This window comes from Palaemon carinicauda, chromosome 27 (genome assembly GCF_036898095.1).
Source record: "Palaemon carinicauda isolate YSFRI2023 chromosome 27, ASM3689809v2, whole genome shotgun sequence".
Taxonomy (NCBI): domain Eukaryota; kingdom Metazoa; phylum Arthropoda; class Malacostraca; order Decapoda; family Palaemonidae; genus Palaemon; species Palaemon carinicauda.
Window position 1 is genome coordinate 16,434,450 of NC_090751.1, and position 15,730 is coordinate 16,450,179.

The 15,730-nt window shown below is 33.4% G+C and overlaps 1 protein-coding gene across 1 annotated transcript in view; it reads left to right on the forward strand.

The window, feature by feature from the left end:
• The window catches only part of LOC137620812 (fibroin heavy chain-like), a 76,432-nt gene that overhangs the window by 37,459 nt on the left and 23,243 nt on the right, over positions 1-15,730 (forward strand). Inside the window, exons 8-9 of the mRNA XM_068351261.1 lie at positions 588-629; positions 5,684-5,752. Coding sequence (XP_068207362.1) covers positions 588-629; positions 5,684-5,752 — 111 coding nt within the window. The remainder of the gene's footprint in view (positions 1-587; positions 630-5,683; positions 5,753-15,730) is intronic.

Consider the following 15,730-nt stretch of genomic DNA (forward strand, 5'->3'; position numbering starts at 1 on the left):
TACTATGAAAATGGGGACATTTCTCCAAAATTAAATTAATAACACACCAAACAATATACCACTATTATTTTATGATCAGTCTTTTAACCACTTTCGAACTCTATCTCCAGCTCTCGTAGGACTCACAACTGCTCAGAAAATTCCCTCAGCCAGCTACGGAGCTCCAAACGGATTCAATGGCGGTAACGGTAATGGTGGTGCTCCAAGCAGATTTTATGGAGCTCCTAATGGCGGATCACAAGTTGATCCCGATATCGTCCTCTTGACGGAGAGTATTCCAGGCGGAGGGGTTCCAGGGGAGGATTATCCAGTCTTGGCAGCTGTTCCAGATACTGGATTCTCTTGTGACGATCAAGATGTTCCAGGATACTATGCAGACACTGCTGACGATGCTGGCTGCCAGGTCTTCCACATCTGCCAGGACAGACCAAATGGACGTCGCCAGCAGGACTCCTTCCTCTGCCCCAACGGAACCATCTTCAACCAACAGTATCTTGTTTGTGATTGGTGGTTCAACTTCGACTGTGGCAATGCTGAAGACTTCTATTCAGTTAATGAGCTCATAGGCGTTGATCCTAATGCTGGATATGGTTATGGTAAAGGCAATGGTAATGGAAACGGCAATGGAGGTAACAGAAATGGAAATGGAGCTCCTTCAAACACTTACGCAGCTCCAGTTTAATCGGGGATTCTGTACCATCTTCGAACCATGAATTCTTCAGTTATTTCAATCAGTCTACGATAGTAATAACTATGTAAATATGTTTAGGGCAAATAAAATATTTATCAGTAGCTATATCTGAATTTTGGATTTCCTAAATCTTCAAACGACATATATTCATAGAGTATATCTAAAATGACTAATTTAGGCAAGAGTAGAATATCCTTCACAATTAACAACAATCACATTACAAAAGTCATAAGTTTTCAAATACGGCAAAATGGCTGATATATAGTGAAAATGGGATTACCACCGAAGATACATGGTGTGCATTGATGGTAAATGGAAAGATAAATCAAAGCCTTACTAACATCTTTTTTAATGGCAATATAATCTATCATTAGAAATGAACAGGACCATAAAACAGTTTAAAATAAAGATAAAATTTTTGATGCAGAAAAAAAAACACACACACAAAAAAAAAAAACTAATAATCTCCAGGACAGCGTTACTCTTACTGTTTCTTTCCTACAGCTTATGAGGCGCGTAATTTTTCTATTACTTTTCATTACCCTGTTTCATAACATTCTATTTTCATGAGGAAGTCTTTTCATTTATTGGAAGTATAACCGCATCTATTTCCATGGTCTTCTGCCTTGCACTTTTTCACAGCATTCCCCTTTCATTTGTGGACCTCCCATATCCTTCTTTCTCCCTCATTATATTATTTAGGATGCAAGCTTCCAAACATGGTTAACCATAATAGGCCAGGTGTCAGGACCACCCCTCAGGATGTTTTCTGCTAACTTTTAACTCACATTTTCTGATAACCAATGTCTTGGGCGATATCAAGAACATGGCGACCTCCTTCAACTCGGGGCTGTTCTCACAAAGGGAGTCGAAACCAGCCGTTTCACACTATACTCAACTCTGCCTCACATAAATCTACATTAGGTCATATATGGACTGTCAAAAATGCTTCATACAAAACCTTCCATATTACATAAGCTTTCTTTTTGAGTCTATATTCGCAGTTGTAGGTAGTATACAAAACACACGGTGGTAAATAAGGCACACGTTTTCACAAACTTGAGAAAATATGAAATAATAAATGTCCACTGTCCACTTTTCATGACTTGGCCTACTTGCATACTGCCGGTATCCAATGTACTCATTTAAGCTAAATTGAGTCATGCTAAGCTAAATTGGACTATGTAAGCATAAGTGAATGGGTGATTTAATCTTCAAACAAAACTTCTTACTTGTAAACTAAGAATTGTAGATACTTTTAAATAAAAAAAAATGTCACTAGCACATGATTAATCACTGTCTGATTCATCATTTTCATCTTCCTCCTCATCAAATTCGTAATGATCATGATCATCACTAATATTGAAAAACTCACACTTTGTTTCGTCTCCTTCCTCATCTACTAATAGACTCATGAGGTCTTTGGAGATGATGTCTCCCTCAAACCATAAGTTGAAGTTTATCTCAGTCAGAATTCATGTGGAAACCAAACTCCTGAGGAAATGGTAATTTCGGGTATTGTTCATGAGCTCAAAATCTACAGAAAAATCAGAATCTTATAAATCTATATCTTTAATGCTATATTTTTCAGCACAGTTTGAGGGCTCCATGAGGGTTGGTTCTAACCGTTTTCTCTGGCAGTATGGAGAAAACTCTTAGACTGGACTTTGGAATCATCTCTGCTTTTTCTTTGGTTAGATATCAGAGGAACTAGCACTGATATGAGGTATCAAAGAAAATCTAGCGCTGTTTTGACACATCAAGATGAACTATGACTGCAAAATTTATCATCAATCGAATGCCAAGTACAAACATACCAATAGGTTGATTTCAATTTTAAGTACAAAAAGAAAAAAGGAAAAACCTGAATTCGACGGGTATATGTACAGAAGAATTGTCATTGACTTTTATATTACTTCATGGCTAAATGGTACTGTTACTGTCATATAAGTATCCTGGACCAGGGTTCAATTCCTGGCCGGTTAGATGCTACTGCCTTTAAGTGGTTTCCCCTTGGGACTCTGATCCAGAGGTCGGTAAGAGAATCCAGACGTTGGTAAGAGAATCTAGACATTAATATATTGAAGTATATGGCGTACTTGAATATGAAGAAACACGTCTAAATGTGCAAAATTTGTCATTAATCGAATGCCAAGTACTAACATACCAATTAGCTACGATGGTGAAGATGGGTTGACTTCAATTCTAAGTACAAAAAACGTGAATTTGACAGGTATATGTACAGAAGAACTGTCACTGACTTTTACCTAACTTTTACCTTTATTCGAAAGGAAAATTAAAAGACTTGACTGGATATAGTACTTTCATCACTAATACGACGAAAGAACAAACTCCAATCAAAGCTATTCTTTTCTCCTTTCGCGGCTAAATATATATATATATATATATATATATATATATATATATATATATATATATATATATATATATATATATATATATATATATATATATATATATATATATATAATACACACTTACTTACAAGTAGATAAGTTGATATATGAAATAAAGCGACACCAAGGTTCTAATAAACGAAAAGCATATAATCATTTACATCACGAATTAATCTCCAAACGGCAAATCCATTTGGTTGAGTCGAGATCGGAGTAACTTTCAAAGAACCGAGTTGCTTCTTACTACTGTTCAAAACTATAGCATCGAAGAACGAAAACAAAATCATAAAAATCAAGCAATGTTGCATGACTATCAAGATTGGTGCTTAATGGATTTTTTTCTTAGTGATATACCGAAAGCAATTAATTCTAACTTAAACATTCTTAAATCATAATACGTCGAATTTCGACTATACATAGACAAGTCCAAAATATCTGCATACTGAAAACATAAAGTGTTGGAAAATTGGGAATAAACCAAGATTTCAAGTACGCAAAAATTAAGAAAAAGAAAAATTAAAACATTTCCTATATGGGTTCGTGATTTTTCAACTACATAATTGAACATCACTAGAAATTTAAAATTTCCCTTGTTTCAAATCAAAATTTTAAATTGTTCTCACCTCAAATAAGTAAACTCTAGAAAGGATGTTAAAAACCGACAACACAAACAAATGTCAATATGATCATATCTCTTATTGCCGTTAGGTGAGTTTTTGTTTCTCTTAAATTCCAGTGTCTATTGTCAAACATCCCGAATACTTACTACTGTTTTACATGTTAATTAGAGAATAAAAATGAGGACGCTAATTGCCAAATAAGAACTGTACAAAAATAAAAGAAAGATAATGTCAGATCCACGATTTCAGCATGAACATCAAAGGATTATCAATACTAGCATGAACATCAAAGGATTATCAATACTAGCATGAACATCAAAGGATTATCAATACTAGCATGAACATCAAAGGATTATCAATACTAGCATGAACATCAAAGGATTATCAATACTAGAATGAAAGAACAAGGTCTACTGTAAATCGAAATCTGAATATTGATGAGCTTTCACAAAAGATAAATATTCCACCACAGTCCTATCACGCAAAAGAAAAAAGTAAATCAAAACCAAATTATTGAAAAAAGACAGAAATTAAAACACGTCTGACTATCCCCGACGATTCCTTAACGATATCACTCCCAAGAATAAATCCGCGACATCACATATCAAGAGCATTAAAGTAAAACTGATGCACCTGGGAAGGAACTATAAACATCATTAAATTCACCGTGGACTAGACTACGCCCTAGGGGAGATGCTTTAATTTACATAAGCAATATTCAGTTTGCATCTAAACAACCTAGCTGGACATTACGTAAGGCGAAGAAGAGCAGGGTCATGAGAACGTCTCAGAAGCCATGACTTTCTTCATTCTAGGTCAGGTAAGAGGTAAAATACTTAGCAAACATTTCTCCAGGAGCCCCAGGTCCTTCACGAGGATCTATATATACGATGAGAGTAAGAAACACAGCATCAAACCAGCTTCTTCACTATCTTCTGATAGTTCGTCTCGTCGACTTCGCCAATAGAAAAAAAAAAAAAAAAAACTTTTCTAAGAACCTTCACCATGTATCCCATCTTGATATTAGGCAAGTAATATAATTTAACAATACCAATACCTTTTGTTTTACCTATTCATATGATGTTTTACTATAACCTATTAGAACACTACTGACTCGCACCTAGGTCCTTAGCAAATAACTAAGACGGGTTATATTTGATTCAATACTTGATATACTACAATGTTATTTACTTTGATAGAGAAAGTGAATAGTTTTTCTATATAAAATCCTTGAATAAAGTAGTTCACTTTAGTTACATATGAATCACGTATGCATGTCTAAATCTATATCAAAATTAAAAACACAGGTTTATTTAGAAAAAAAAAATATCTCGTGCAATATGGATTTATCGAATCCCTTGGCCTACGATAGAACCATTCATGTAAATACTATGAAAATGGGGAAATTTCTCCAAAATGAAATTAATAATACACCAAACAATACACCACTATTATTTTATGATCAAAGTCTTTTGACCACTTTCAAACTCTATCTCCAGCTCTTGTAGGACTCACTACTGCTCAGCAAATTCCCTCAGCCAGCTACGGAGCTCCAAACGGATTCAATGGCGCTAACAGTAATGGTGCTGCTCCAAGCAGATTTTATGGAGCTCCTAATGGCGGATCACAAGTTGATCAAGATATCGTCCTCTTGACGGAGAGTATCCCAGGCGGAGGGGTTCCAGGGGAGGATTATCCAGTCTTGGCCGCTGTTCCAGAAACTGGATTCTCTTGTGACGATCAAGATGTTCCAGGATACTATGCAGACACTGCTGACGATGCTGGCTGCCAGGTCTTCCACATCTGCCAGGACAGACCAAATGGACGTCGCCAGCAGGACTCCTTCCTCTGCCCCAACGGAACCATCTTCAACCAACAGTATCTTGTTTGTGATTGGTGGTTCAACTTCGACTGTGATAATGCCGAGGACTTCTACTCAGTCAACGAACTAATAGGCGTTGATCCTAATGCTGGATATGGTTATGGCAATGGTAATGGAAATGGCAGAAATAACGGCAATGGGAATGGATCTCCTTCAAACACGTACGCAGCTCCAGTTTAATAAAGGATTAAGTACTATTTTCAAAACACAAATTCCTATAAATGACTTCCCACAGTTATTTTGTTTACAATTACGAAAACAAGAATCTTTTGTAAATATGTTAAAAGCAACTAAAATATAGATCAATAGTTATATGTGAATTTTGAATTTTCAAATTGTTCAAACGGCATGTACTAACACCGTACTTTTAAAAAGAACAAATCATCGACATGTGATTTACTACATCACTATCAAAATATGAAACAAACTAAGAATACGAGAAAGGCCTTCGACACTTGACAACATTTTGTAATTAGAATATATTTTTAGAATCTAACATAATCTGATTTTTTTAACATGGAAAGGGTACCCTCTATATTGACAATGAATTTCCAAAAACTGCAATTGCTATAAAAGAAATATTTTAAAAATTTATTTCTCAACAAGAAGTTAAGTTTACCTATTTGTATACAATCAATTTAAAGGTTTAAAGGCCACTCATGAATGGCAGAGGCAAGGGACAATGACATTGCCCTATCAAGCAGGACAATGCCCTAGAGACCAAGGAGGGCCAGGCAATGGCTGGTTGATGACTCAGTATATAGAGTTATAGGCTCCCCCTAAAAAACCCATTCTTAGCTCACAAGATGGTGAGGTTGCAACAACCAAAAGAACTAACAAGTTTGAGCGGGACTCAAACCCCGTCTGGCGATCACCAGTCAGGGACGTTACTGCTTCGGCTACAAAAAAAAAAAAAAAAAAAAGAAAAAAAAAAAAAAAAAAAAAAAAAAAAACGCAGCTGTATGTTCTTTATAATGAAAAAAAAATCAATACAGGTGTATAAAAATACCCTTTCAACAGATACTAGAAGAAACAACCAAATGATATATTGCTAGAGTCAAGGAAGGTCAGCCAATTGTACATATTTATTACTGATTTCCCCGTCAGCTCATGACCGAAGATAAAAATAAATTAACGGATCCGAGTGTCATAAGGAGGTATTCCACTGAGGCAACAAGTGGCAAGCTACACTATAACATCGACCAAGTGTGTTCCAACCAGTTCTACACACGTCTGCCCGTAAGTCAAGGGAAGTATTCGATGTTGAAAGCATCAAGAAGAATTAGTCTCAAGAAAAATCATTACATTTATAGGAGAATGCAGTATATTTGCTGTTCAATGGAAACTACGTTTGACAGAGTACAAGAATAGCCTTGTATAACTAGATGCACTACAGGGTTTAGCCGATAAATTTAACGGTGATGTTGCAACCGATAGACAGATCGACATATATATATATATATATATATATATATATATATATATATATATATATATATATATATATATATATATATATATATACATAAATATATATATATATATAAATTATATATATATATATATATATATATATATATATATATATATATATATATATATATATATATATATATATACTGATATTTCGCTTACTTCAAAACCAATCAGTTAATTGCAGTTCATCCTATCCATCTATCTATATACCTATCTATCCATCTATCTTGATATATATACAGTACATAGGGTATATATGCATTGTGGACAGGAAGTCTGTATGATTGGCTTTGATATTAGTGCTGCCTTTGACCATGTTAATCAGGAGGCCCTTGTTTTCAAACTCAAACAATTTGGGGGTGGATGGATCGTTTCTAAGCATTATTATTGCATTTTTAAGTTATAGATCGCAAAGAGTTGTTGTTGGGCACCAGTGAGTATAGAAATGTGATAGCTGGTGTTCATCTGGATAGTGTTCTCGCTTCCTGACCCATTACTTTTCATGATATATACACATGACAGGTGGTTTGGCCTAGAACACAAGCTTGTTGCATAAGCAGGTGATGCTATACTCTTTGCATCAATTCCATCTACTGATTGTAGATCTGGGGTTGCTGAATCCCTTAATTATGCATGGTGTAAGTTATGGGGAATGAAGTTGAATCATAACAAAACTCAACATCCTCAACATCCAGATTAGCATTTGACATTGTTTCCTATCTCTGTATGATTTAAAATTTTAGGAGTGATTCTCGACGTCAAATATACTTTTGATAAACACGTTAGCTGTGTCTTCTTCAACTGCATAAAAATGGTTTATTGAGAAAGTCTTTAAAGATTTCCGGTGATCAATCTATTCAGAAGCAGAGTTTTAATTCTCCTTGTTGGACAGAAACTTATGGTATATTAAATTTCTTATTATTGATCTAGATATCAATCTCTGGCCCGTCGTTCAATTAGTTCGTTATGCATGTTGCAGAAGATTTTTTCATAATTCTGATCATCCTTTACATTTAGATCTTCCCGGACAGTTCCATCCTGTTCGCAATACTAAGCATGCAGTTAATTCTAATAGTCAGGCCTTCTACACCATGAGGCTCAATACTACACAGTATTCTAGAAGTTTTATTCCAGCTGTGACTAAGTTGTGGAATGATCTTCCTAATCGGGTAGTTGAATCGATAGAACTTCAAAAATTCAAGCTTGAAGTAAATGTTTTTATGTTGAACAGGCTGACATGTCTTTTTATAATTTATATATGAAATGTCTGTTCTAATGTTGACACTGCTTTTAAAATATTTTACTTTAATTGTTCATTATTTCTCATATCGTTTATTTATTTCGTTATTTTCTTGCTTGAATGGGCTATTTTTTACTGTTGGGGCCATTAGGCGTATATAGCCTCTTGATTTTCCAACTAGTGTTGTAGCTTAGCTAATAATAATAATAATAATAATAATAATAATAATAATAATAATAATAATAATAATAATAATAATAATAATAATAATAATAATAATAATTTACGTACTGGTTTCCGACGGAAGCACCACAGCCTAACCCAAAGTATATCTTAAGCTTTAGAGCAGTAAATGGATTGCTTACGAGTTGCCCATAAAAAGTTCTCTCTTCCACCATCGATGTTTTTTTTTTTTTTTTTTTTTTTTTTTTTTTTTTTTTTTTTTTTTTTTTTTTTTTTTTTTTTTTTTTGCGAGCACATATCACTAAATATGCAGCGGCACCGATAGTCTACCGAGACATCATGTTGGCAACTTTCCAAGTTTTTGCTGAATTGGTGAAAAGGTTTTGTGGCATTCTGACAACATACCATGTAACATACTACAAGCAACAACGGTGTTGCCTTATCGAAGGCAACATATCTCCTTGTTGAATGCATCATTCAACATGCTACATGTTGCCTGTCTTGCCTCGGTGGAGTCATGCCTTTACAGAGCATAGAACCAATGAGGTGCAACTAAACCCTTTTTTTTTTTTGGATAGAATTGAAGAAGTGGTAAGATGCAATATATATAAGTGTACATAGATGTACATGTGTACACGCGCGCGCACGTAGATATATCATATATATAAAGAGAGGAAGAGAGAATGTATGTATAAACTAACTTTAAATATAACCCTCTTACTGATAACAATTACAAAACAAAATTTAACCAGGACTGATTCTTGTGTGCTGACAATCCACATGCATATCTAAATACTTTAGAAATCTATATGTACTTTAAAATTCTTTGGTTTGAAAAATAAAATAAAACAATACGGATAGAAATTTTACAATATGGGTTTAAACTGTAAAACAACGGCAAAATAGAAACAGTCCAAAGAAATAAAATGGAAATGGGAAACTATCCTCAATATTTTCATAGAACTGGCGTATAGACTCGAAACATATACCATAAAATTGATTACAATGTGAATAACAATTGAAAAAAAAAATCTACCCCGACCAACAGCCAAGGAAGGGCTGACAGGACCATCTTAATCACACAAAAGCCTATTCATGCGCAACAGCAAGACTGCCGACGAAAGAACCGATATCGACGAAACCCAGTTATTAAAGAGAAATTATAATGTTAAAGGGCAGGCGATAAGATAACCATCGCTTCCTTACCAATGACTGACGTCCGGCTATTTCACGCCTCATCACTCTTCTCTTATCTCGAAAAGTCTCGGGCTATAATTGTTGTTTCCCGTTTGCTCATGGTGCTTTTAGATGACTGGGTATCAGGGTTATCGTCGTTTCTTATCATTTGGTAGGGGAAACATTATATCGGTGTTTCCTAGCCTTTCTGATATTTAAGAGAGAGAGAGAGAGAGAGAGAGAGAGAGAGAGAGAGAGAGAGAGAGAGAGAGAGAGAGAGAGAGAGAGAGAGAGAGAGAGAATTTTATCCACGTTGTACTTATTCGTTTTGCTCTTAAAAACATAAGTCTATAATATAATCTAAAAAAAATTCTATTAATTACCATGGTAAGTTAACCTTCAAATTAAAGCCACAGATGTAACCCACACACAAAAAAAGTATTTATTTACATACAGCAGTTTAACACTGCATTCGGTATGATCTTAATCAGTACAAAAACTGCTTCCCCTTGTATTGATACTGAAAATAATTAACTATTGTTGAATAGGAGTACAGCTCGATACAGTTTTCGTGAACTGAGTTTATGCTGCCATTAAGGTTAAAATGCGAATAATTCGACCTTTTACAACAGGTATAATACTTGAAACCGACATAACAACGATTATTCTGAGTTCACTGAATTACTGACATGAATATACAGTACATTGGTATGGACACCTGATGAGGAGAGATGAGGACTACGTTGGAAGACATACTATGGAGATGGAGGTTCAAGGAAGAAGAAAAGGAGGGAGACCAAGGAAGAGATGGAGGGACTGTGTGAGAGGAGATTTGCAGGAGAAGGGGATTGATGAGGCAGAAGCGCAGAATAGAAAAAGATGGAAACGGCTCAAACGCAACGGCGACCCCATATAAAAATGGGAACCAGCTGGGAAGAAGAATATACAGTACATTGCAGTGAAATTAAAATTACTCTATTTAAAGCTAAAGCCTTGAATTCTCTCCCTGTTACAGTTTTCCAGAACCCCATAAACCAACTCCTCTCACGATGTGGGGTTTTCTATACCTTTTGGTGGTAGCAGAATCTTTTCTTTCGTATAATCTTTTTTTTTACTTTTGCTTTGGGCCAGAAGTTACCAAAAGAAAAATTATTCCAGCCCCATATAATTTCTTCCACAAAATATGAAATACAGGATCACCAAGTCACGGTTTCTCCTGCTTCACTGTCATTTCATTTATTCAATGAATCAGAAGTATAATTTTTTTTTTTAATAAACTCTACGCCATAAGCACAAATGGTTTCATCTTGATACGCTGTTCTTTTGACAGTAACTTAATATGAATAACTGCGTATCAACGGGCCAGACTTGAATAATAAATAAGAAGAAACAATATCTAGTTTACTTAGCTTGTTTTAAAAGCATTCGGGTGAGAAGAATGAAACACGGCATCGTAAATTGTTGGAAGAAAATAAAAAAGTTACATTTCATCTAATGTTACGGCAAAGTTTATGAAAGTCTACATTGCCAGCTCTGTGAGAATCGGGCTTGACTCACTGGACTGGCCAATCTCTCCTCTTAATAATAACAACAATAATAACAATAAGAACAAGAATAAGAACAATAACAATAACAATAATAAAAATAACAATAACATCAATAACAATAATAATAATAATTTCTATCAATAATAAGAGGTATTCAAACAATCTTATCATCTCCTGCCACTCTAATAACAAACATGCTAAGCATGATAGTATCTTGCTTCTCTAATCCTTCAAAATATGAGATATCAACATTAAGATGAAAGTAAAATGCATCTATCTTAATGAAAGACGAATAGAGTCAAGGCCTACCCTATCTATTCACACAGATGAAGAAACAAACTTGTTTCACAAACATACATAAACATATAAGCCCTATTGCGCATCTATGTAATATATATATATATATATATATATATATATATATATATATATATATATATATATATATAAAATACCTTATCGTTCCTTGCAATCTATAACGCCGAGATGTTTAGTTTACAACCAGTTTAAAATACTTTACGAAAGATTTAAATTCTTTATTGTCGTCTCCACAATAATTACGTCATTCACTAGCATTGCTAATCTTGAAAACCAATAATAAGAATAAAAGATTACTGAACCCACTTTCCAATCTCAAAGGCATCCATATTTTATTCCCCAACTCCTTGATCCTTTATGTAATATCATTTTATCATGACCAATAGTTATGACCCTTCAAAATTTAAAATAAACATTTATAAAAATCGTTTGCCGCTGACCATGATTAGCTTCATAATTTGTTAAGTACAATACTTAAATTTCACTTGAAGGAAAATAAAGAGAATCCAATACGACCAACGCGAAAAGGGATAAATGCTGATTTTATGACTTCTCTTTATATATTTGCTCGTTTTCTAAGAGAAATCATTTACCAATAATAAGTTTTATGTCAAGAACGAACTCGAAATAACATTATTCTATAGGTCATAAAACAAATAAAATTCTCGCTTATACGAAGAAATCTATCAATGACCCAAAATTTTTGGCTTCCTTTCTAGGTAATTTAAAACATTCAAATAAATATTTACATTTGAAGTAGGCCTCCCTGTCTAACTTCTGAACAGTAAAATATAATTTATTTCTACAAAATAACTATTTAATCATTAGTTAGTCAATATATTTCAGTAATTAAAAGAATGATAGTGAAAAAATAGCACGTATTTACCACAAATCAATGTAATTTGACTCGATCACTACCGATGTGGGTGTTCAACTCCCGTAGACTTTAAACAAACTATTTGCATAATGTAAAGGATAAAATCTATCATTATGGACCATTGGACATGGTTAAAACTACATTGATAAACAAAGACCAACACTATACTTTACGTTAAAGCAAAACCCAATTTCAACAACCTTTGATATACGTTAATGTAACATGCAATTAAATAAAATAAAAAACTATCACTTATTTAAATGACTTATTAACATCTATTGAGATCACGAGAAAAAACTTTAATGAATGTTAGACATACCTTTCGCTGTATATAAAATGGACGCATGGATACCAGTAGAAACGTAAACCTACATCTTAAAGTAGTATTTAAGAATGTTAAAATATTCAAAAATGAAAATATTGTAAAAAAAAAAAAAAAAAAAAAAAAAAATTTAGGACTGTAACAATTTTCTATACGTTCTAACCTAATCAATAAGATTAAAAACAATAAAATATCACAAGAAACTAATTGAAACAGTATCTATCAAAACTTAATTTATGATCCATAATGGCGTAAGTCAGAATCATCCTCATCACGAACTTTCGATTAGTTATATAAATCGTAATACAAAAAAAAATCCTTCACACCCTGCTGATATACACGAGACACCACGAAATCCTTGTTATATCATCTAATCTAAACCCTTACTTCACGTAAATGAATTTTCTCGAGAAAGTAGCTGGCCCGTAAATAAAGACGGACAAAAACACAAAAATCAATATATATTATAAACATATAATAACTTAATGTGTTCTGACAACCAGGGAGAAAATATCTATGGCTTATTTTATACAAAAAGAAAAAGGATAAATTACAGAACATTTGACTCTCAATAAACTTTTGCTAAATCGAAGGATAATTAGAAAGCTAATTACAACTGCGACTTTCCAGAAAAAGAATAAAGAAAATACACATACATACATATACCAAAGGCACCCCCCCCCCCCAATTTTTGGGGGGCAGCCGACATCAACAATGAAACAAAACAAAAAAGGGGACCTCTACTCTCTACGTTCCTTCAGCCTAACCAGGGAGCTGGTACTGCTAGGGTGCCACAGCCCAACCTCCCACATTATCCACCACAGATGGAGCTTCATAATGCTGAATCCCCTACTGCTGCTACCTCCGCGGTCATCTAAGGCACCGGAGGAAGCAGCAGGGCCTACCGGAACTGCAATTTTCCAGAAAAAGAATAAAGAAAATGATTATCTTATAATCTGTACCGGTATGCAGGCTACTCGAAAGTCATTGCGAAACTATTGAACAATTAATGCCTTCTTTTCTCCGAGTATTCTATAACACTTCTGGATAAAGTCACTTTGAAACGGAAATGTTACAACATACTAGAATAGATCGATCCAATGACAATGCGCATGAATTATTTGTTATTTTTAAATGGCGAGTTGGTTATATCTAATTAAAAGGAACTCTTTCGCTAAATCATCCGAACTCATTTTCATAATTATTTCGTTTGCACACAAGAACAGGAATACAGTAGTTAAAGGAACTAAGAAAGTAAGAGTATCTGCAAGACTATAAATTCACAATCTAGGTTGGTTAGTACATAAATGCAAAATGTCCCTCAATTCACACAAACAAGATATATATATATATATATATATATATTATAATATATATATATATATATATATATATATATTATATATATATATATATATACAGTATATATATATATATATATATATATATATATACAGTATATATATATATAGATAGATAGATAGATAGATAGATATATATAAATAAATATATATATATATATATATATTTAAATAAATATAAATATATATACATATATATATAAATAAATATAAATATATATATATATATATATATATATATTATATATATATATATATATTATATTATATTATATTATATATATATATATATATCTGAGAGAGAGAGAGAGAGAGAGAGAGAGAGAGAGAGAGAGGAGAGAGAGAGGAGAGAGAGAGAGAGAGAGAGAGAGAGGAGAGAGAGAGAGAGAGAGAGAGAGGAGAGAGAGGTGATAATCAGCTATTCATCTGTTATCAGTCCAAAGTATATTTATTTCAATATTTCACAACATTAAAGATAATCTTTACATTAACGCTAAAACATTTTTTGGATATAATATAAAAGGGTATTAAAACGGGTGAAAAAATAAATATCAGAATATATATTCATATAAGGTATCAACAGCGTGAGCTAAAAGCACAAGCAATTAAGCGAAAATCACTATAAGGGAAAACTTGAGTTCTGACATCTTTCTTATTAAACAAGAAGGTAAAGAAAAGGATAAAAAAAAAGCTAAAAGTTCCGTCTAAACTATTAATGATCCCAATACTGATTATTTCCTTTAGCAATTGCAAGAAAACTACAATACTATTAAAAAAACAAACGCAGGTACTTTTACTACTCATCCTTGACGGGCACTGCTGAGAGCAGCCATGCCGAACCTATTAGCAACACCTCGTTAGGCAAATCCCACAGTCAGAACTCCTGAGCAGCGCCCTACAGCATTCGGGATGATTATGAAAGCTGACAATGGCAATGCAGAAATTAACAAGATCATTTATCTCTGTAGAGCGCTAACAATATCAAACATTGCTTATTTCTAACATTAATGGAATGCCAAATATAGGGCGGGGGGTTGTATAGAATAAGGATTTCCCGTGTCGCAATCAGTCGCTTAACTGTACCAGGAATCAAAACAGCTTTCACAAGCCATCTACTAAACAAAAAAATAATGAAATCACTTATACCCAATATTTTATTAGATATAAATAATTTTGTCCTCTAAAGTTGAATTCAATCTATTTGCATATGAGTATGAAATTCATATACTTCAAGTAAAATTTACTACAAGACAATCAAGTACAAAGATTACAGGAAAATATGTTGCATTTACTAGTCCTTATAATTACTTACATCAACTTTCTACATTAAAGGACTTAACCTTTTTATGTAATGAAAATAAATTTACTTGAAAAAAATAATAGGGATAAAAGATTTTATATTTAAGAGGCGTTGGAAGTTCACTTATTAAGAGAACATCTAAGCTGCCTTGGGTCCAAAAGACGATACAATGCATAACCAAATTACTTAAGGATATCAACAACCGTTTATTTAAAAGCCCTTGATATTAGTCACGCCTCTTATAAAAGTAATGAAAGACAGTCTTAACCATCTAGTGATCTAGTCACACGAATATTTCTCTAGACTAGAGAGTCTACCAC